This window comes from Engystomops pustulosus, chromosome 3 (genome assembly GCF_040894005.1).
Source record: "Engystomops pustulosus chromosome 3, aEngPut4.maternal, whole genome shotgun sequence".
Classification (NCBI taxonomy): domain Eukaryota; kingdom Metazoa; phylum Chordata; class Amphibia; order Anura; family Leptodactylidae; genus Engystomops; species Engystomops pustulosus.
This window is the reverse complement of record NC_092413.1, coordinates 57844039-57865336: the sequence shown is the minus strand read 5'-3', so window position 1 is coordinate 57865336 and position 21298 is coordinate 57844039. Positions and strand designations below refer to the sequence as shown.

Here is a 21298-nt window from a genome sequence, read left to right as displayed (position 1 = left end):
TACTATTTCTCTATATACTGTATGAGTTTGTATATACTGTACGTATTAGTGTATTAATATATACAGGAGTATATAAATTTGTGAGTATAAGTATATAAATGTGTGCTTGACTGTTTTTTTAAGGGGTAGGGGGGCCCCTTGGAGAATTCTGATATGGGGCCCAGCCTATCCTAGTTACGCCCCTGCGTGAGAAACTTTATTTTCTTATTTCATGGATTTTACTTATGGTATAAAATATATCTGCGTCGTTTCCTCGGTTCCCCAATAGATGGCGCCTCGCGGCCTCCGTTCCCTCAATAAAACAGTACAGTCAGGGAAAAGGCGAAGTATTCAGAGTGGGCGGAAACGTAACAAGACTTTGCCACGTTCTCTCAGTTTCGTTGTAGCCGACCGCTCTGAAATCTAAGTGAGATACGATAGTGAACCTCGAGTACAAAGTTAGGAGAGATCCTTGAGCGGCTGGGCAGACCCATGCAACTTATATCGAAGGGAAAGATCGGCCACCAGCGTGGGGATCGCCGGATCCTGGAGGCAAGCACATGAGCTCGGGGATCATTTGGCAGGAGGGAGAGGGAAAGTTAACTCTTTCCTGTAACCGGACAGCTGCTGTGCCAAGTAAGGGAGGAGCAGCTGTAAAAAGTATTATCCTTACAGCGATCACTGCTGAGATCCGGGATGGTGGAGTCCATCTGCCCCTGCTAGGATCCCGGGAAGGATCTCTGGGCTAGATCTAAGGAATCCGGGAAGGATCTCTGGGCTAGATCTAAGGATCCCGGGAAGTTGGTGACTTTCTCCATTGACTACAAAGTGCTGCACATTGTGCCAACAAATATAAGGAAGCCTCTTCCCAGGTAAGATTACACCCACATGTCAATAATTCATGTGCCCCTGGAACTGGAGAGCAGGGAGGACTCTACAGGATCTGCAAGGTGCTCTCAGTACTTGTTGGAGTGCTAGTTCCTTATTTTTGCAGGAAAGAAGGTCACCGGGCCATGTGTGAGCCAATAGTAATCTCAATCATGTGTCCTCAGCCCGCTTGTGACTATTGTGCTCCCCTCCATTATAGTTCAGGGGTTGTCTCATCCTACAGGCAGAAATGTGCCTCAGTATTTGTTTTATAAATAAATGTTAATCTCTGCACAATGCATGGAGAAAAGGTCATACAAACAGAAAGGACATGTGTCAGTATTGTTGCTGGTTTAGACTCTTGCGGATGGGGTAGATCTATAAATATTCCAGTGAATGGGAATAGTCTAAAATTAGAGGCTGAAGATGCACTAAGTATATCATGTAGGTGCACACTAATTTGTCTTCTCTGGTGTGTGTGCCAATCATAAACCTAGCCCAGTTTACATCATTGATCCTAGACTCTTCTGAAAAGTAAGGATAATGTATTGAGAATGTCTTCTCTCATGTCGGTGACAATCCAAATTAACTTTTTTCAGGAACATTTAAGGGGTGGGGGGTGTGCTAAACTTGAAGCCTATACCAGTCTGTAGATTTCTGGTGCGTGATCCTTGTGTCATCATCGTGTCCGAGTTGTATGACTGCATAAATGAGGATTTTTGGCAGATTTGCTTAGAAAAATGGAAGGCTGGCAAATGATGTTAAGTGATTGTCCAAACCCCTTGAATGGTCACATGTCTGTGTTACCAAGCAACTGATGCAGAAATATGATGCAGATGTCTGGCATCTGCATATATTTCACTTTCCCATACACTTCTATGGGAAGGCCCAAGCTGCAAGCAGGAAAAAGGTGTAGGTGTACATGAAGCCTTGTGTCCCCTGCTGCTTCCTGGGTCTCCTTCCAGTCACAGTGGACTTCCCCCCAGCGTTGTGTAGACAACATTGAGGTCACTTCTGGGGATAGTGAATGGCTGCAGTTGTCATATGTGATCATTAATGAAACCTGGAGGAGAGTAGGGGATGTTGGCATAGGAGTGGCATGGGATTGGATGAGTATCAATCTTTTTGGTGTTTGAAGCATTCTAAGGTTTTCTAACGGATCTTCTGACCTGGTACCTTTTTCAAAGGGGTTGTCAGCGATCTTTTTTTTTTTTTTTTTTTTTTTTACTAATGATGGAGGCTTCTTTAAGATACTGATAGAACCTGCATTTAGATCCTGTCACTGCTCTTCTCTGGTTGTCCATGGAGGCAGCAGTCATGACATAAAATTGAGGGATGCTCCTGCTGCAGCTGAAATGCTCATTCAGAGGTCCTTGCACAGTTGGTGAATCACAAAGCGTGCTATGGGTGGATTTCACGGTTCGGCCTTAGTGCTGAGGAAGCAACTTCAAGCATTATGATGATGTCAGAAGTCACTGCTTCCCTCCATAACGGATCTACAGTCCCACAGTGACTCCATATATTATTATGCACTACGACGGTGGCCCAAGACATAGACCAAGACAGTGGCCCACATTAATCAAAACTACTACAATCTGTACTATCTGCAGTTTTCCTTTGGAGTGTGCAGAGTGTGTGCCCCTTGCACTGCTCTGGGCATTTGCACTATTTTTTTTTTTTGGTGCAAATTATTCATGCTGCAGAATTGGGGCACGCCTGAGTAATAAATGTGGCATAAACTCCGACTAAGAATTAACACGCCCATTTAGATGTACATTTTTGGGCCAGTGGGGCATATTTATCAAGCTGTCTGAGGGTGCAGCCACACATTCAATTTTTCAGATGCAGTTTTTGAAGCCAAAAGCAGGTGCGAATCATAATGAGTGAGGAATATCATTGAGAAAAGTTACTCCACTCCTGGTTTGGGCATCAAAAACTGCATCTTGATAAATCTGCCTCAGTGTGTTTTGGCCTTTATACTGGCCTCAGCCAAACACTGTCCAGGCCAGAGGCAGGGTGCAGCAGGCATTGATGTGTTTTCCACTGCTTCAGCCTATGCGTAGAAAGAATGAAGGGAGGCTGGGCAGGAAAAGTAGGTAACTATTGTTAATTCAGATTAGCCCCTGCTGTTAGTAATGTGTATTATTCCGTTTGACATATTGTCTAGACCAGTGGTGGCAAACCTATGGCACGGGTGCCAGAGGCGGCACTCAGAGCCCTTTCTGTGGGCACCCGGGCGCTTGCCCCAGCACACCAGACAGGACCCAGAATCTTCCTGTAGTTCCAAGCAACTTAAAAGATGCTGCTTTCAGTTCTATTTTAAAGTAATACTTACTTCGCTACATGGAACCGTAGGAAGAGGGAGAATGAGTAGACAGGGCTGAATTATCTTTGGAGGATCTCCTGCTGGCCCTGCGATTCCATCTTTCTAATGTGTTGCTGTCCACAGGAGGCCAATATGATTGAAAGTTTTTGAAGAACAGGGAGCAATAAGTAACTGCTTTAATTTTTGGTTGGCACCTTGAGATAAATAAGGGGGGGTTTGGGTTGCAGTTTGGGCACTCGGTCACTAAAAGGTTCACCATCACTGGTCTAGACAATCAATACTAAATTATTTTGAAAACAACTTGGACGTCAATAATATTTCTTTATTGCACATCACTAAATGAGTGCACAGGATGAATCTTGAAGCTAAGTGAACTAATTCACTATGGGAACCACATACCCTACTTGGTCCTTGTGCCATTTTACTCAAAGTTTCTTTATGTATAATGCATCTGCATGTATTTAATAAAAATGTAGCGCTACTTTGTCTCTAAATATACTGCCAAAAGCTAAGGAGCATAAGACTGACAGAACAAGCCAGTGCATTACATATCATTCATTGTTGTCAATAATCCCCTGTGCTTTATGACTATACAGCTCTGCCAGAGGGTTACAGACCAAATAGCCTAGAGCTGTCAATAAATTGTGTTGCCGGTATGTTGCAACAAATTCCCTTTTCAGGATGGCATTTGAAATAACACAAACCTCTCCCTTTCTTCAGGATTATTCTGGCCAAGTAATCTGAAGCTTTGCTTCAGCTCCCAAAATAAAGTTAGGAGTGGACAGTGAGTAATAATTATAGACTATGTGGAATTTCTATATTTAGTTTATTTCAGATAAAGAGGCAGTTTTGCAACTGTTTAAGGAATACATGTAAAATCCTGTTAAACCATAGTACACAAGCCAGAGAGCTGGTTTTTAGGATCTGCTGCTTAGATTGTACATTATTTTTTTTATCACACCAGGAATGTGTTTCATAATAAAGGTTACTTGCGTTTTATGAAACTGTTGTGGGAAATATGTCCTATTTGAATGATAGGAGAGCATTCCAGCCTACAGCAACAGTTCAAGTATTGCAGCATTGGTGTAGGTTTGAACTTAAAGGGGTTGTCCAACAGTTTTTTTTAAAATGTAATCTAAAGATTCCTCTTTGTTTTCCCGCAAAGATAAAGGGTACTCACTGTTACTGTGTCCCCAATTTGTAGTTGTCTTAAGCTGTCAGCAGTAAATGCCCCATTTGTGCCAGATGACCGCTTCAACCAAACACAGGCCTCAGCAGTAACCATGCCATGTTATTTTAGGGGTTAATAAGTTCTTTGCTGAGGTCACTGCTGTAGCATCACCGCCTTAGGACTCACAGCATCATTGTCACTAGGACTATCATCCTATGATTCACTGCCTCCCCATGAGACTACTGTCCAATACTGAAATAATTACTACATTATATTTCATTTGTAATGCAGGGTCACTAACCCATGAATATGATGCTTCATGTCCTTGTCCAAGGGAAATTTTCAGTCTGGGAATTATGGTTAACCTGAATGTACCCCCCTCAATAGTCATGCTTATAGGATATTATGGATACATTATTAAAAAGTAGTATTCTGTTAGGAGTCTATGGGGATGGATGTGTTTTGATTGTGTGTTGAGATGCAATGCAAAGGCTCCAATGCTGATCACCTGTTGAGTTAACTTATCATTTCCATTGCGTTTGCAAAACGCAGACTACGTTACCTCAGCATGTGATCGAGGGGGAAGCCTTTGGATCTCAAAACGCATATGTGTGAACGTGGCCTTAGACATCCTCACAGCCTGCACTTTATGTATATCTGATGGTGTTTCAAATAAAAAATACACATCCATTTCTTTCAGGGTCTACTCAAAAATCTGGATCAAAGGTGTGGCAGCGTTCAAGGAATTACTGTTTGATGAAAAATGGCCAATGTAGGGGCACAGTTCGACAGAAGTGATGGAGAACAAAACAATGAGTTCAGTGATATTATCAAATCCCGATCTGGTAAGTCATAAATACTGTTATTATCTTTGCTCTCAGACTCTTATTGATTAATGAGATCAAATGGGGCTTTGTCTTCTATGGTTACAGCGGCAGTTAAAGGGGTTGTCAACTTTCAGCAAATAATAGATATTGTTTGCGTAATGAAAAGTTATACAATATTCTTATACAGGTTCTGAATCAATTCCTCATGGATTTTTAAATCTCTGCTTGCTGTCCTTCTATAGCGATCCCGGCATAGACGCACTGACAAATACCCTTCTTTAAGTTTTTGTACAGAAGGACAGCAAGCAGAGATTTATCAAACCGTGAGGAATTGATACAGATAGTATATTAGAAAATTTAATAACTTTTCATACAGATTTTAAAGGGGTATTGTGCCGTAACATCCTGGAATATAAATCGCTGTGATATTAAATCATAAAAGTTCTCAAACGGAAGATCATGTGCTCAACAAACAACATGTGTTTCTTTTAACTATATTTGGCATGAATTATTCATTGCTGTGTGAAAATGTAGTTAAAGCATTTGAAGCATGAACAAATGGTCACAGCCTAATTTCAGTATTAACACAAGTCTGTTTGTTTCCTCAAGAAGTGTAATAAACTAGTTAAAGGGAACCTTTCCCACATGTTTCACAAATACAGCTAGCAGCAACTCATCCCCAATTCTCTGCATGCAGCAGTAATGTCATGTGACCAGGGTGACCTCATCGCAGGTCCTTTAGCCTCCTAACATTAGCAAACTGTGCACCAAGCATATATCTCACAAAATGTGTTTTTGAATGGGACCATATAGTTGGAGTTGAAGTGAAATGCTGGCCTGTTTTTTTTTTTTTTTTTTTTTTAAATTTAAGATGTTGTGCCATTTGCCATGGGTTGTAAACTTTAGCTTTATTCTATGTGTTGACACGATAATATTGATAAATATATTTTATGTTTTTTGAGACAAAACTTGATGTTTGGTCAGTTTTTAGTGAAATTGAGTAAAAAGAAATTTTATTTTTGTTTGCCATTTTTGGCACTTGTTGTTTGAGTTAAATTACATTTTATTTTAATTTTAGGGAAACTTCTGGTCTGGTTGGTACAAATTTTGTGCACATTGTGTTTTAACTCTTTTTATCAAAGAAATTATTGAGTTATCACATTCTTTACATCTACTACTTAGGCTATAACTGAAGTTTGCTCCTTTTGCTGATTTTTGATTTGTCCTTCCAAGGATCTACTCCCCTTTTATCTACTGACCTTTTTAAGCTACAAAAATACATTTTAAAAATACATTTTAATTAATAATAGGACTTTAATGATCCATTTGGAGTCAATCTATTTAACTTTTATGTGGACATTTCTTTTTCCTTTTATAATGCTAATTATAAAGTTATGTCTTCGTAGTGATACATTTTATAGTGATCCAATTTACTGGTATTAAATAGTTGCATGGCTTTCAGTTCTTACCTTCCTATTGAAGCATTTGATAATGGAATACTTTAGATGGGTTTGGTCAGAGTGTTTCTATGCAGACTGTCCTGGGCTATAAAGTTATGCAGATTCCTCTTTTGTGCATTATTAGGTTTAAAGAAATACTAAAATATGTGTTATGCTCCTTTTATCAGGCCCGGGACGAGGCATTTTGGTGCCCTATGCACAAAATTGCCCCCACGTCTGAATCAAGGCCAATCCTGTAGGGAATTAAATGGCTCCTCCCCCCATTAAAAATCATAAGAATGAAATCCAAGAAGCCAAATGTTATGGGATCATCTACAATAAGGCCTACACGCAGTAAATATATTGTAAGTGGGAAACTATGTCCCTCCAGTGAATCATTGCACATGTAATTATATATCTAATAGGTATATAGGTGCCAATGTCTAGCCCACACATATTAGTATTTACCAGCAATGAATAAACGCACACTTAAAAATATTCTGCACATATATACCAAAAATGAATATACTATACACATTAAACATATATCAGAAGTGAATGACCACAAATTTATACCAGCATTAAATGTACTGCACATCTGGGCTGCACTTGGGCAAGCACAAACATCACTTACTGTTCAAATTAGGTAGCAGCTGTTTACTTCTATGTTTATGGTGGCCTAGTTCATCCCGGTGTTCCTCCTGGTAGTCTCCTCGTTGTTGGCAATCCTAGAAAATGTCATAGCAACTTCTCCTGGCCATGACTTATCACTGCAGAATTTTGGTGCTTTGGCCTGCTTATCCTAAAAATTTAATGTCCCCTAGATAACAGCTAAGTGCTCCTCAAAATGACCACAATGTGCCCCCTAGGTATACAGACAATACACTGTGAACAATCAGTATATTATAATACATAAAATCGTATAGTTCCTCAATCATTTATTCCTATTTCTCACCACTGCCTCCTCGTGAATTTAGTTAGCACAACACCAACAGTATATATGTAGCCCAGCACATGTCCCCAGAACAGTGGTGGCGAACTTAAGGCACAGGTGCCACTCAGAGCCCTCTCCGTGGCCACCCAAGTTGTCAGCCCAGCACTTATTTCACCAGACAGGATTCCACCTGAAGTCCAAGGAAGCCTAAGATGTACGGTGCTAATTTTTTTTTTTTTTTAAGCAAGACATCCTTGGCTGCCTTGGACTGCAGGAGGAGGGGGAATGTGGGGACAGAGCTGGATTTCCATTGGAGCTTTTTAGCTCTAAAACCCATCATTCCTCCTGATTAAGGGCCCATGGACATAATCTACAACAATTCCCCTAAATGTATCCACTTTTTTTCTACTGTATTAGTGTCTTCATGATGCTGAGACAATTGAAATATGTGACAGAGCAATAAGTTACTGCTTAAAGGGGTTTTCCACTTTTAGCAAATAATTGATATTGTTTGTATAATGAAAAGCTAGAAGCTTTCTATAGAAAGACAGCAAGCAGAGATCTAGAAAACTGTAAGAAATCGATACAGGAAGCATATTAGGAATTTGTTTAACTTTTCATTGCATAAGCATGATCAATTATTTGATTAAAGTGGGCAACCCCTTCAAAGGAAACCTACATCAGTGTAGCTACATCATTCTCAAGGTATGTTTGCTTCATACTGCATCAAATGGTAGGTTTCCTTTAAATTACCATGTTGGCACTTTGCAATACATTTTTGGGTTCTGGTTGTAGTTTGGGCACTCAGTCTTAATAAGGTTCACCATCGCTGCCCTAGAATATAGCTAATCCAGGCCAGCACATGCTCAAAGTTTTTCCAAGTATATAGGTAGCGCATACCAGCACATGCCATATATAATATAATATAATATACACTCACCGGCCACTTTATTAGGTACACCTGTCCAACGGCTCGTTAACACTTAATTTCTAATCAGCCAATCACATGGCGGCAACTCAGTGCATTTAGGCATGTAGACATGGTCAAGACAATCTCCTGCAGTTCAAACCGAGCATCATTATGGGGAAGAAAGGTGATTTGAGTGCCTTTGAACGTGGCATGGTTGTTGGTGGGCTGCTCTGAGTATTTCAGAAACTGCTGATCTACTGGGATTTTCACACACAACCATCTCTAGGGTTTACAGAGAATGGTCCGAAAAAGAAAAAACATCCAGTGAGCGGCAGTTCTGTGGGCGGAAATGCCTGGTTGATGCCAGAGGTCAGAGGAGAATGGGCAGACTGGTTTGAGCTGATAGAAAGACAACAGTGACTCAAATTGCCACCCGTTACAACCAAGGTAGGCAGAAGAGCATCTCTGAACGCACAGTACGTCGAACTTTGAGGCAGATGGGCTACAGCAGCAGAAGACCACACCGGGTGCCACTCCTTTCAGCTAAGAACAGGAAACTGAGGCTACAATTTGCACAAGCTCATCGAAATTGGACAGTAGAAGATTGGAAAAAAAACGTAGCCAGGTCTGATGAGTCTTGATTTCTGCTGCGACATTCGGATGGTAGGGTCAGAATTTGGCGTCAACAACATGAAAGCATGGATCCATCCTGCCTTGTATCAACGGTTCAGGCTGGTGGTGGTGGTGTCATGGTGTGGGGAATATTTTCTTGGCACTCTTTGGGCCCCTTGGTACCAATTGAGCATCATTGCAACGCCACAGCCTACCATCTCTTTATGACCACAATGTACCCAACATCTGATGGCTACTTTCAGCAGGATAATGCGCCATGTCATAAAGCTGGAATCATCTCAGACTGGTTTCTTGAACATGACAATGAGTTCACTGTACTCAAATGGCCTCCACAGTCACCAGATCTCAATCCAATAGAGCATCTTTGGGATGTGGTGGAACGGGAGATTCGCATCATGGATGTGCAGCCGACAAATCTGCGGCAACTGTGTGATGCCATCATGTCAATATGGACCAAAATCTCTGAGGAATGCTTCCAGCACCTTGTTGAATCTATGCCATGAAGAATTGAGGCAGTTCTTAAGGCAAAAGGGGGTCCAACCCAATACTTGCATGGTGTACCTAATAAAGTGGCCGGTGAGTGTGTGTGTGTGTGTGTGTGTGTGTGTGTATATATATATATATATATATATATGTAATATAAGCACATGCCCCAGTAATACATGTGGCCCAGGACATGCTCGCAGTATATATGTAAGGCAGCACATGCCTACCCTCGCTCACTTATCGTCCCTGCCCTTTAGTAGCCAATTTTCAAAAGGAAATGCTTAAAGGAAATCTACCATCAAAATCAAGTATAATAAACCAGGGGCAATTACTCATAGATCTGGGCACTGTGGCTGTGGTAATCTTCTTTGTTATCCATGGCATCCTTCTTTCAACTTTTATATTTACGCTAAGGGATCTGGGGAGCGTTGCCAGATCCCCTAAGCAGAAGCACATGTCATCATCCCCTCCTGCTTCCACCTCACTGTCTCCGTGCAGCCTCCTCCTCGCTTACGCTTTCTTCGCTTTCAAAGTGTCGGTAGCGTGATGAAACTGCGTCTGGCAATCCTCTCTATCATGTGGGCAGCAAAGGAAGTTTCTGCACACAATGGGAGGGGGAGTGCTCCGCCACTATGCAACAACCTTTCAGCTGCAGCACGGGGTGGGGGTGGGGGGTTCTTGTTGTGCACCTAGAACCATTCAAGCTCACTAGCATAATTTTAATGGTTGATTTTAGAAGTAAGGAGGCCATGGATAACAAATATAAGAAGATTTCCACAGTCACATTGTCTGGATCTGGGTTAGGCTACATGCACACAAACATATGCCTGCCCGGATGTAGCTGGACAGGCATATGCACACTCTAGAGGAGGAGGGGTGAGTGCTGCGCATCCCTCCCCTCTCCACTGGGATGCACAGAGCATAGCCGTGCACACGTGGAAAGATAGAACATGAATAAATGGGTATATTTGTGGCAAAGAGCATCTGTGGAATTGGTAGAATATCGGATGTCATTCCTTCTCATAGGGGTTAACAAGTTGGCAACAGAGAATTTACAGAGTTGTATGACCTGATCGTTCATTGCCAGTCAGTTCTGTTGTATTAACTAGTCAAAGTAAACAGCAATAGTCTCATAATCAACCTACACCTTTTGCCTAGTAATAGAAAATAGATAAAATTATAAAGTGCAAAGAGTGGCAAGGTCTGTATTACTACATTTAGCTGTCCACTCTCCACCACCACATCCATCTGAAACCAATAAAACTGGCTACAAAACTCTTATAAAATATTTTTTTTTGGCTGCACTCCCCTAATGCCCAGCAAATTAATTGTTCGTTACATAGTATATTGGTTATTTGAAAGGATCCAGCCTAAATTTTAAGATTTATTACACCTTCGTAGTAAAATTCATAATGCCCTTTGCATGTAACATCAAGACATAAAAAAAGTTAAAAGCATTGCACATAGGACAGCGTTTCTAGTTACATTTTGCATATTTGAGAAGAAGAACAAGGCCAGAATATTTCTAGAGATAACTTTTTTTACTAACTTCATGTAACTTTTATATTCTTAAAATCACCATAGGAATATTAGGGCAAGATGGTCCCTTTCTCCATCAACTATTGATGCCGTTCTGATGGCATGTTTAAATCAGCTTATTTTTGGATGCCTCAAAAGCTGTTCCAGAAAATCCTTCACATAGCCATCCATGTTTGATTGATAGTGGTGGACACTATTCCTGCTCCAGCCAGGCAGTTGGAAAGTTGGGTCTTCGTCCTTCTAGTGGCTGGGCGCTAATATTGCAGAAATAGTTCCCATTGAAAGAGAATGGGAGCCGCATCTCTAGAGACAGCACTAGGCCACTATTGGTACACAGTGCCACCTACTTTCTATCACAGTTAATTTGTTTATGTGACAAACCGCTGTCACCTGCCTATAATCTACTATCAAAGGGGGTTTCAGGAAATCTGGAAAATCCTAGGGTGTATGATGGGTTGCAAATAAAAAGAATACATTCTTACTGGCAACTGATTACCACAACATTCCAGTACTTGTGGTTTGCAGGCTGTGTCCAGCTGGAAGTTCTGGGGACTACGAGACCTGATTAATCTTCTTCGGACCACAATACAACAAAGGAAAGTAACAATGGCGTCCTGTGGTTCAAGGAGACCATACATTGGCTGAACTGTGTTCTGTTACCTCCATGGAACCTCCAGGTGGGCACAGCTCCCAGAATCGAACATACAAGAGACCAGACTGGCCATCTAAGGAGGAAAGGCCATCAATAAATATTCCTGATAAATCCCTATTTATTGTAAATCTGTTGCATTTACACAAATTATCAATAGCATATTCTTCAGGTATTATTTGCCATTTTCAATGTTAATTTTTCAGTTTTTATTTATCCAGCTCATTTTTTGTTTAGTTAAATGACATCCACTTTTTGCCACTGTATTACACTTCTGCTTCTCTGCTCACAAATTCAGAAGGAAATGCATGTGGTCCACAACATATCTAATTTTTGTGTTTGCAAAGAACATCAACAATTTATTTTATAATTCTTGTAGAAACTGTGGATACAGTTCATACTTTACAAAAAGTTTTTAAAGAGAACCTGTCTGGTCGATTTAGGATCCTAAACAAACTACAGGTCCAAATGGATCTGTGGTTTAGGGTCTTTAAAAACAAACAATTTAACTCACATGAGGCTCATCAGATTCGCATCTGAAGATCTTGACGCCGCCTCTCGCGATACTTCAATTAAGCAATGATAATAATCCAGCTTAATTACGCATGTATTGCAACTTTGGCGCTTGTGCAGTGAAACTTGGCTGTACTTCACTTGCTGCACCTACTGCGTAGAGCGCAAAGCAGAATAAGGTAATTATAAATGTTTTCTCTTTTTAATGCACTCACATAAAAATCTCATATAAGGCAAATCGGGGAACTAAACCACAAGTCCTTAAGGACCCAAATTGACAGTTGCCTTTTAAGATATGTTTATCATTAATATATCATTAATATATTTATGTACATTTTACACATTCTGGCTAAATATTTATTATCTGAAACTTCTACGCTGTCATGTTGCCAAATTTTTGAATAAAAATTTTAATCCTAGCTTCATCTTTGCTGTATTGTCTGCCGTAAGCTCATTTAGTTCAGTGATTGTCAGCCAACATTCGCCACCTGTGATTTCTTTTCTTCTTACTTGTCTCACTATCTAGATGGAGTCAAGTGTGAGAGTAACTCTATTATGGAGGCTTTTCTCAACAACGCTGGCTCTATGCCATGCCTTTTTCTCAGTTGACAATAAGTATGCTATGCGCCATGGATACCCAGTTTTTTTTTTGCGGTTTGTGGAGGGCAGTTTGCAATGAAATGTAAAATTGAGTAAACCCAAAGCGTTCTAAGAGTTGTATTTTAATACGTTCTCTCAAATCTTAGGCTCTGTACAAATACAAGTACCGTATATACTCAGGTATAATCCGAGGCCCCTAATTTTACCAAAATTAAATGTCCAGCAGCCGCCTCCTTAAGTATTGCAATGTCCAGCAGCCTCCCCAAGTAATGAAATGCCCAGCAGCCTCCACCCAGTAATGAAATGCCCAGCAGCCTCCACCCAGTAATGAAATGCCCAGCAGCCTCCACCCAGTAATGAAATGCCCAGCAGCCTCCACCCAGTAATGAAATGCCCAGCAGCCTCCACCCAGTAATGAAACGCCCATCATTGCCTTAAAAACAAGGTAATCAGAAGCTTAAAGGGGAACATACCAGCATGTCAGTGGGGTCGGTTTACGATCCTTGATCCTAATAGTAGACCTATTTTAAGATTTTCACAAATCAGGAAAGTGGTCAGCGAAACATGTGTTGGGGCATCACTCCCCTGGTCTGTATCATCCTGATATTGTATATCGACTTTATGTATGCTGAGGAACAGTATCTGGGTTTTGATATATATATATATATATATATATATATATATATATATATAATCCATTTTTTTGTGTGTGTGTGCAGTATAAGACGGTAAGGAGAGCTGACTTCAATATGCCTAATCTTTTATTTTCTTCTAAGAATGACCTCTCCCGAGGTGGCAATGGAAGCAATAAGACTACCGTGCCAAGCTGTAATCATTCAGTCCTGTCCGCTGCACTGTGGTTGGTTTCTGAAAACTTCCACAGCTGTATGCCCAAAGTTGAATTTTTAGATAGATGTTTGGTAATAGAGTTACCAAATTATTTACAGGTTCATAGGACGTTTTTGGGACTTTGTCACTAATTTCAGCATAAAAAGAGGAGAAATCGTTCAATGTTATAAGGTGACCAAATGGTCTTTTAGTAGAAAACATTATGTTTGATATAAGAAATTAAGGGTCACATATACCATGTATGATCATTGCATTTAGAGTTACAGCTTGATTTCTTTATTATGTCACCAATAGGTTATTGAATTTCTAATTAACTTGACTGCTATCTCATACCTGATAAGGCCAGGTCAGGCTCATTAGTTATCTTTATCAGTACAGGCAGTCCCCGGTTACGTACAAAAGAGGTTCTGCAGGTTTGTTCTAAAGTTCAATTTGTATGTAAGTTGGTACTGTATACTTTATAATTATAACTCCAAGCAAAATTTTTTTTGGTCTCTATGACAATTGGGTTTTAAAAATGTAGGGTTGTCATAAGAACCAGGATTAACAATAAAGCTAAATTACAGATACATTTGATAACTGTTGTAGCTGTTTATTTCAACCTGTGACTAAAGTACAGTAAATTACCAAAATCCAGAGGTCCGTTTGTAACTAGGGGTCGTCTATAAGTCAGTTGTTCTTAAGTAGGGGACCGCCTGTACTCCCATCTTTTAACTATTTCCATGACTTAAAGTTAAACAGTTTTCCTCATTTCAGTGACTGGCAGGGTACCTTCTGCCTGACAAAAGAGAAAAAAGTAACTCAACAATCATGTGTGGTAGGAATTGCAACTACCGTATATACTTGTGTATAAGCCGAGAATTTCAGCTCAATTTTAAAGCTGAAAAATCTGACTGTCTTTGCCACCCAAACACCCTTATTACACCGGAAAAGATCAGACAGGGGCTGTTGGTGGTATGTGTGTGTGGCAGCCCCTGTCAGACATGCGGCACCACCCTGCACACAATGTAAGCAGCTTAACTCTTACCCGGGGGTCCTGGCTGTGCGGGAGCAGAATGGAGGGAGTGTTCTGCGGCTGCATATGATAGGGATGAAGTATGCAGCCGCGGCTCCTGGGTGGGAGAGAGGTGCGGGTTCAGGGGCTGTCAGTCCCGTGGCTGCATACTGTAGGGATGCACCGCGGGCTGGAAGGAGGTGGATGTCGCTTCCTTCACACGGCTGCATACCGTATAGGTAAATTATGCACTGTGCAGGAGGGGGGCTGGCAGTGTGATCAGAGAAAATAACTCATAGGCTGTTACAGTGTAATATATATTACCAGTGTCTGGCGGAGGTGTTTAAAGGGAACCTGTCACCAGGAGACCCATTTTTAGCACTCCCCCAATCCCCACAGAGCATAGTACATACACTGCCAAAGTGTTTTTGTATAACAAAATTGGTTTTATAGAAAAAAAGATATGTTATATAGAACCTTTCATTAGCATCTGCTGTGTGACTAGGCAGTTGCCCAATGGGAGGGGCTGGAAAGAAGCAGTCCCCCCCCCACCCTTGGGAAACATGTGACCTTTTCAAATATATGAATAACTCCCCATACTCGGGATTGGCTGTAGAGGAGCAGGGGGCGTCGCTAAGCCAAGTGATGGGTGTTTTCATATATTTGAAAAGGTCACATGGAGAAGCTGTTCCCCAAGGATGGGGGGAACTGCTCCTTTCCAGTCCCTCCCATTTGCCAACTGCCTAGTCACACAACAGATGCTAATGAAAGGTACAATATAACTATCTTTTTTTCTGTAAAACCAATTTTTAATACAAAAACACTTTGGCAGCGTATATACTGTGCTCTGTGGGGACTGGGGGAGTGCTAAAAATGGGTCTCCTGGTGACAGGTTCCCTTTAATGTCCTGCTTCTGCATCACTTTGCATAATAAATATAATCCACTTTCTCATGTAATAGGTCAGCTTTCCTATACTGTCACAGACAGAACACACACACATATATGTCTGTGACAGTCTAGGAAAGCTGATCTATTACATGAGAAAGGGGAATATATATTATGCAGAAGTAGGACATTGGACCACTGCTGTTGCCATAAAACGCCTACACCAGACATCAGTAGCTGCGGCATTTCCCACCCTCGGCTTATACTCGAGTCAATATGTTTTCCCAGTTTTTTGTGGTAAAAGTGGGTACCTCGGCTTATATTCGGGTCGGCTTATACTCGAGTATATACACTATTCCAATTCTTGTGTGCTTGATAAATCTCCCTCCCCCATAAAGATCTGTAAATCTATAGAAAATTATGTTTTTCTTTCTGCACTTCCTTTCAATGGGAGCTGTTTATAATTGTCTAAAATGATATCTTACAGGAAAATGGGAAATGTAGGTCTGGAAAACTTATAATGTGCTGTACACAATCGTTTTCTCACTTGTCAGGTGATTCAGGAGCTGGTAGACTAGAAGTCTTATTTGAATGTTTCTCCAAGAGTTGAATAAAAGCTACAGGATGTTTCCTGAAAGATTGTCAACTATAAAAATGAGGATGAACTAAAAACTGAACAGCTGCATCTGCAAAATGGTTGTTCACCACACTGTCGTATCTTTAACAACCATAAACCTGTTGCTGTGTAATGTATATTACCACCTTCAATAGCAAAATTGCCTTTGGCTTCCTTTGAAGTCCTTTAGTTGTCACAGGCTTCCAGGCAAAAGTTCCAATATCTGATTTATGGCAGTGATTCCCAATCTCATTACTTTATGGAGAGTGGTGCATTTATTGCTCCCAGGAAACTCCTGAAATAATCTGGAGCCAGGGGAAGTGAAAACCTTTTGGTAGTTTTTTCCTGGCACTATTTATATGGTATCCAGAATCCTAGTACTTTATGTGGCAGTAGAGCCTTTGACCTCTCTTAGACAGTGTTTCCTAGATCTGCCTCTGAATCGTTTATACCAAGGCCCCTCAAAATACATGCTACAAAGTTTTTGCAGTTTCTGTAGTCATTTTAAAGTATTTGTAAAGAAACTGCTCAGACAGATCGACTTTTCTGTTTAAGTGCGATGACATAATGGTTATGCTATGGACTGATTTATTAGTGTTTTAGTATGTCTACTGATGTGGCTCAGCTGCAGCTTGCTTTTGTTTTTGTTTTTTGTTTTTACTTGATGTACTTCTATTTGTCACTCTGTATCCCTATTTATTTAGAATGGGTCTATTTTGTAAGCAGGGTGTAGGCACTTATGTCATATGTCTCAGTTTTTCCTAATTATATACTGAATTAATCAGTTGTCAATGAAAACAAAACACACCCTGAGTGACCTAAAAAGTTAAATAGAACTTTTTTGTTTTTATTTTTAATTCCTAGTTCCATACAATGCCTGATTGTAAATTGCTTCCGAAACACCAGTGCTATACAATATATACATTTACCTTAAAGTCAACTATACACTGCCAACATACAACAACCACTGTAAGGTATGCTATATACATGAATTCAAAGAGGACCTCTCAATAAATACAAAACGCTGAATGATGGTCTATTTCTGATCAATCTGGTGTTTGTTTGGGGTTTTTTTTTTAAGTCCCTCCATGTGTGACCCCTGGAAGTTGATATGCAAATTTCAACATCTTGAGACTAGTAGTATACTAGTAGTAGTGCCACACAATGTTTAATGAATGCCATCACTTTTGTATTGGTAGAGAAGATAGATTACCAGGAGAAATGCAGAAAAGTAGGATGGATATCACTAAAACACACCCATGTGATACATACCGTATATTGGTTTGTGTCCTTTCTCATTAAACGGGTGTTCCTTTTTCAACAAATAAATATTATAGTTTATATCATGAAAATGTATAATATCTTCCAATATTCAGTTTCTATGCAAAATCTGTTGATCCAGAAACGTTTTGGTCTCTGGGGTTCCCCCAAAGATTATTAGCGCTGGACACACCATTTTCTAGATCTCTGCTTGCTATCATACTTTGTGTTGAAATCTGTCCATGGTCATGTAACAGTTCCATTATACCACACAGATCTCTGTGATACTTACATGAGGAATTGATACAGGAGGTATATTGGAAAATTGTATAACGTTTTATCGTACAAAAAAATGAAATTTATATGCTGCAACCCCTTTAAGCCTTGTGGTATGGTTCTAGTCTAGCTCTATATTTAATCCACACTCCATGTATTTGCTTGCATATTTGCTTACTGTTTGTTCTTTTGACTGTAGGCAAATGCAGCATTTAAACACATCACACAAGTGTAATGTATCTATTACAGTTTTTCATGGGAACTATATTCAGTCTTGGGCTCTTTGGTTGTGTTATCAATTATTTTTGGCCACATCTCTATATACAACAAGGGTGGATTCACACGTTTTGTATTTGTTGTGAAAATTCTATTGCAGTCAAGTTTCCAGTTAACTACATTTAGAGAATCATTTTCACTCTTAAATACAGGCATAATTCTTTAGAGCTGGTCACACTTTTTACAGAGCGAGATGCGAATGGAGCAGGTTAAGTAGAAAGGGTTCTCCAGAATTTGAAAATAGTAACAGTAAATGTAACATGAACATATAGATAAGCCCCTTTCCAGCTCAGTGTCTCTTCAGCAAATTACTGACCACAAACAGTCCATCCACGTGGCATTTATAAACAGATCACTGATGAGCCAAGTGATTGTAGTCCGGTGATCAATGCAGCCAAAGTGGTAATTTCAATATGGAAATGGTAGGCCTCAGGTTGTCAGCAATAGAAATAGACTAATTGAAAAAGAAGAAAACATTACAGTATACAGGTGGTCCCCTACTTAAGGACACCCGACTTACAGACGACCCCTAGTTAAAGACAGAGCCCTCTGCCCACAGTGACTTCTGGCGAAGGTCTCTGGATGTCACTATAGTCCCCTGCTGCAATGATCAGCTGTAACAAAAAAATGTTTTTTTGTCTGGAACTACAATTCTAAAATATACAGTTTCAACTTACATACAAATTCAACTTAAGAACTAACCTGTGGAACCTTTCTTGTGCATAACCCTGGGACTACCTGTATACTGCTTTAGGCCTCTTGCATGCAAATGTGTATGGGTCCTCCATGTCTTTCTATAGGCTCATACACATGGATGTGGTCTTCTAAGCCCCTAAGCAAAAAACAGGGATTTTCCTATTGGCTTGAGCACTTTCTAATGTTATCTGACCTCAAACACCGATGATGCACAGGCTACATGCAACTTACATTGGGCCATTGTTTGTGGCACATGACATGCAAACATGTGCAGGAGGCCTGAACCCTATATAAATGACTTGAAGGCACAGATCCTGATCGTAGTCTACCACAATCTTGTAGCCTGTTGCCCATGCTATTTAAACCTTAAGTATTCAGGTAGCCATATACCCTAAAGTTAACCAATCAATTGTATTGTGTCTATAGATGGTCAATAGTAGGTTAATCTGGTTTATAAGATGCAACTCACATTTGATTATGTAATCTTCCATTGTCTGTAGTGGTTATTCCCACCTCAGCCATTAGTGACTACGATTTCTATAAGCCCAATTTCCAACTCGTAGGTGGTTGGCGTAGCAGAATCAGATGAAATTGCATCTTAAGAGATGGCGTAGGGATTTCTTCTTTACACATCCTAGTTGGTAATTTTAAATTAAATAATTTTTTTTTCTTTAGTGAAAAATTTACATACATTTGGTTTTTTTTACTTTCCTTATTGCGATGGATTGCTTATTAAGGTTACTTTGCATTAGAAGAGTGTATAGTCTTCTAACACGTGGCACTGGCAGTTCTCCAGATCTTAATACAATGAGCACAGTAGTTTCTCTCTCTCTCTCTCTCTCTCTCTCTCTCTCTCTCTCAATGGATGGTTTCCGAGCCAAAATGTCTTTGCATGAGGCCCTCAGAGTGCAGAGGCAGTTCAACCAGATCAGCCTGACAATGCTTGGAGAACAAAATAACCGTCCTTGAAAGTGTGGCTGGTGACCCTTGGTTTTTAAACCCTTGCTGCTTACTTACATGCTAGTTAAAAGAAAGTAATAACATTTTAGCAATGGAATCCTAATAATGCTTAATTGAAGCAACATTTTAAGACTGAACAATCCTTAAACTGTCTGTAGACATTTCTATCATTTTCCCATATGTGAATGTCTAAATTTCTCTTGTTTGTTACAGATCTTACATTGTCGGCACTGCAGTTTGTTCATAAAACTGGGGGTCCTTACATCATATTTCTTTATGAAGCAAAGACTCCTGCCTTGTCCAATGTGTTTAGTCTGTGGTGTCTGACCTGCACACAAGTCCAATTACACGGGGAACAGTTCATGTACAGGCAGCCTTTTTATTTAATCACTTTATGAAGTAATGTTATATACATGGGTACATCTATACCAATCCAGGATTAAAGTAAATAAAATATACGTTTTAGGGTTTGGGTGCTGGTTTAATAAATAAAAAAGAGGGTTGGTTTTCCAAAGTGAGAAAGGTTTTGTCTCTAAAACATGATTTTCTTATTGTTTTGCATTCATACCAGAACGATTCTTTAATTCCATTCCTACCATTTATCTAGCAGGCATATGTTTCAGTTCTTCTCTTTAGATCAGCCTAAAGATACAGGTGAGCCCCATTAAATGAATACTTAAAAGAGAGTTCAGGTCAGCAGTGCTAAAGTGACATCTTTGGCTGATTGATGGACATCCACCGAGGCATTGGGGTACATTTACTTACCCGGTCCCAAGGAGCTCCCGAAAGTGCATTATTAATCAAGTTAAATCTCGCGATTTGTCCAAATCAGTTGGATCGCCCGACAGTGCAAATCCCCCCTTCCCCCTGATTTGTGTTGCATGAAAGTCAGCGGCAAAATCCGATTTCATGCGACACAATCGCCTGTTAAGTCCCTGTCCCAGTTGTGTGATCCCCGGAAAACGCCAGAAAACACGACGTAAATTCGATCACCGGACCCTCATTATCTGCATAATCACTTCATTTAACTTGAGCATCTTTGTTTAAATTTGATTATGGCGATGGGAAAACCCTTGAAATATCCACCATTAAATTGTATTGACATATCGGGGTGAGAAATAAGTATCGGTAGCTAGAAAACCCTTACCTTTCAGATATGATAGGTGGAATTCATGTTCTTTTGCAAACAGCTGATCATTTACAGTTTGGGGCTAAATAGAGATTCCCTGCCCTGATGCCATCATCTAGATCAGTGTTTCTGAACGTTTGAACACTCAGTGTCTTATTCTGAACCTCCATAATGCTAGAAGAATAACACAACATATCATTATTGCTCCTATGAAACCATATAACACCATGATGTCAAAATATGGAGTTCATGGAAGAGGGCTGATGGTGTTCTTCACATGTCTAAACTGGATACAAATAGTAGCTCATGTAAGAAATCCCTTTACCTTATCCGGAAAACCTATGGTGGGCACATACTCTTGTAGTGCACTTGTGACTTGCATACACAGATATGGGGGCAGCTGTGGATCACAAACAGTATTAAGAATCTGTGTGCTCATAGAAGCACTGTGGCTGGCAACCACACAGGTGCACCTGAGGCTGG

The 21298-nt window shown here is 40.2% G+C and overlaps 1 protein-coding gene across 5 annotated transcripts in view; it reads left to right on the top strand.

The window, feature by feature from the left end:
- The first annotated feature begins 345 nt into the window (after positions 1–345).
- Positions 346–21298, top strand: part of UTRN (utrophin) — a 457412-nt gene continuing 436459 nt past the window's right edge. For all 5 annotated transcript variants that reach the window (XM_072140867.1, XM_072140861.1, XM_072140863.1 and 2 more), the window contains exons 1-2: positions 346–851; positions 5044–5188. In XM_072140867.1, the coding sequence (XP_071996968.1) occupies positions 5107–5188 (82 nt within the window). In that variant the 5' untranslated portion in view covers positions 346–851; positions 5044–5106. The remainder of the gene's footprint in view (positions 852–5043; positions 5189–21298) is intronic.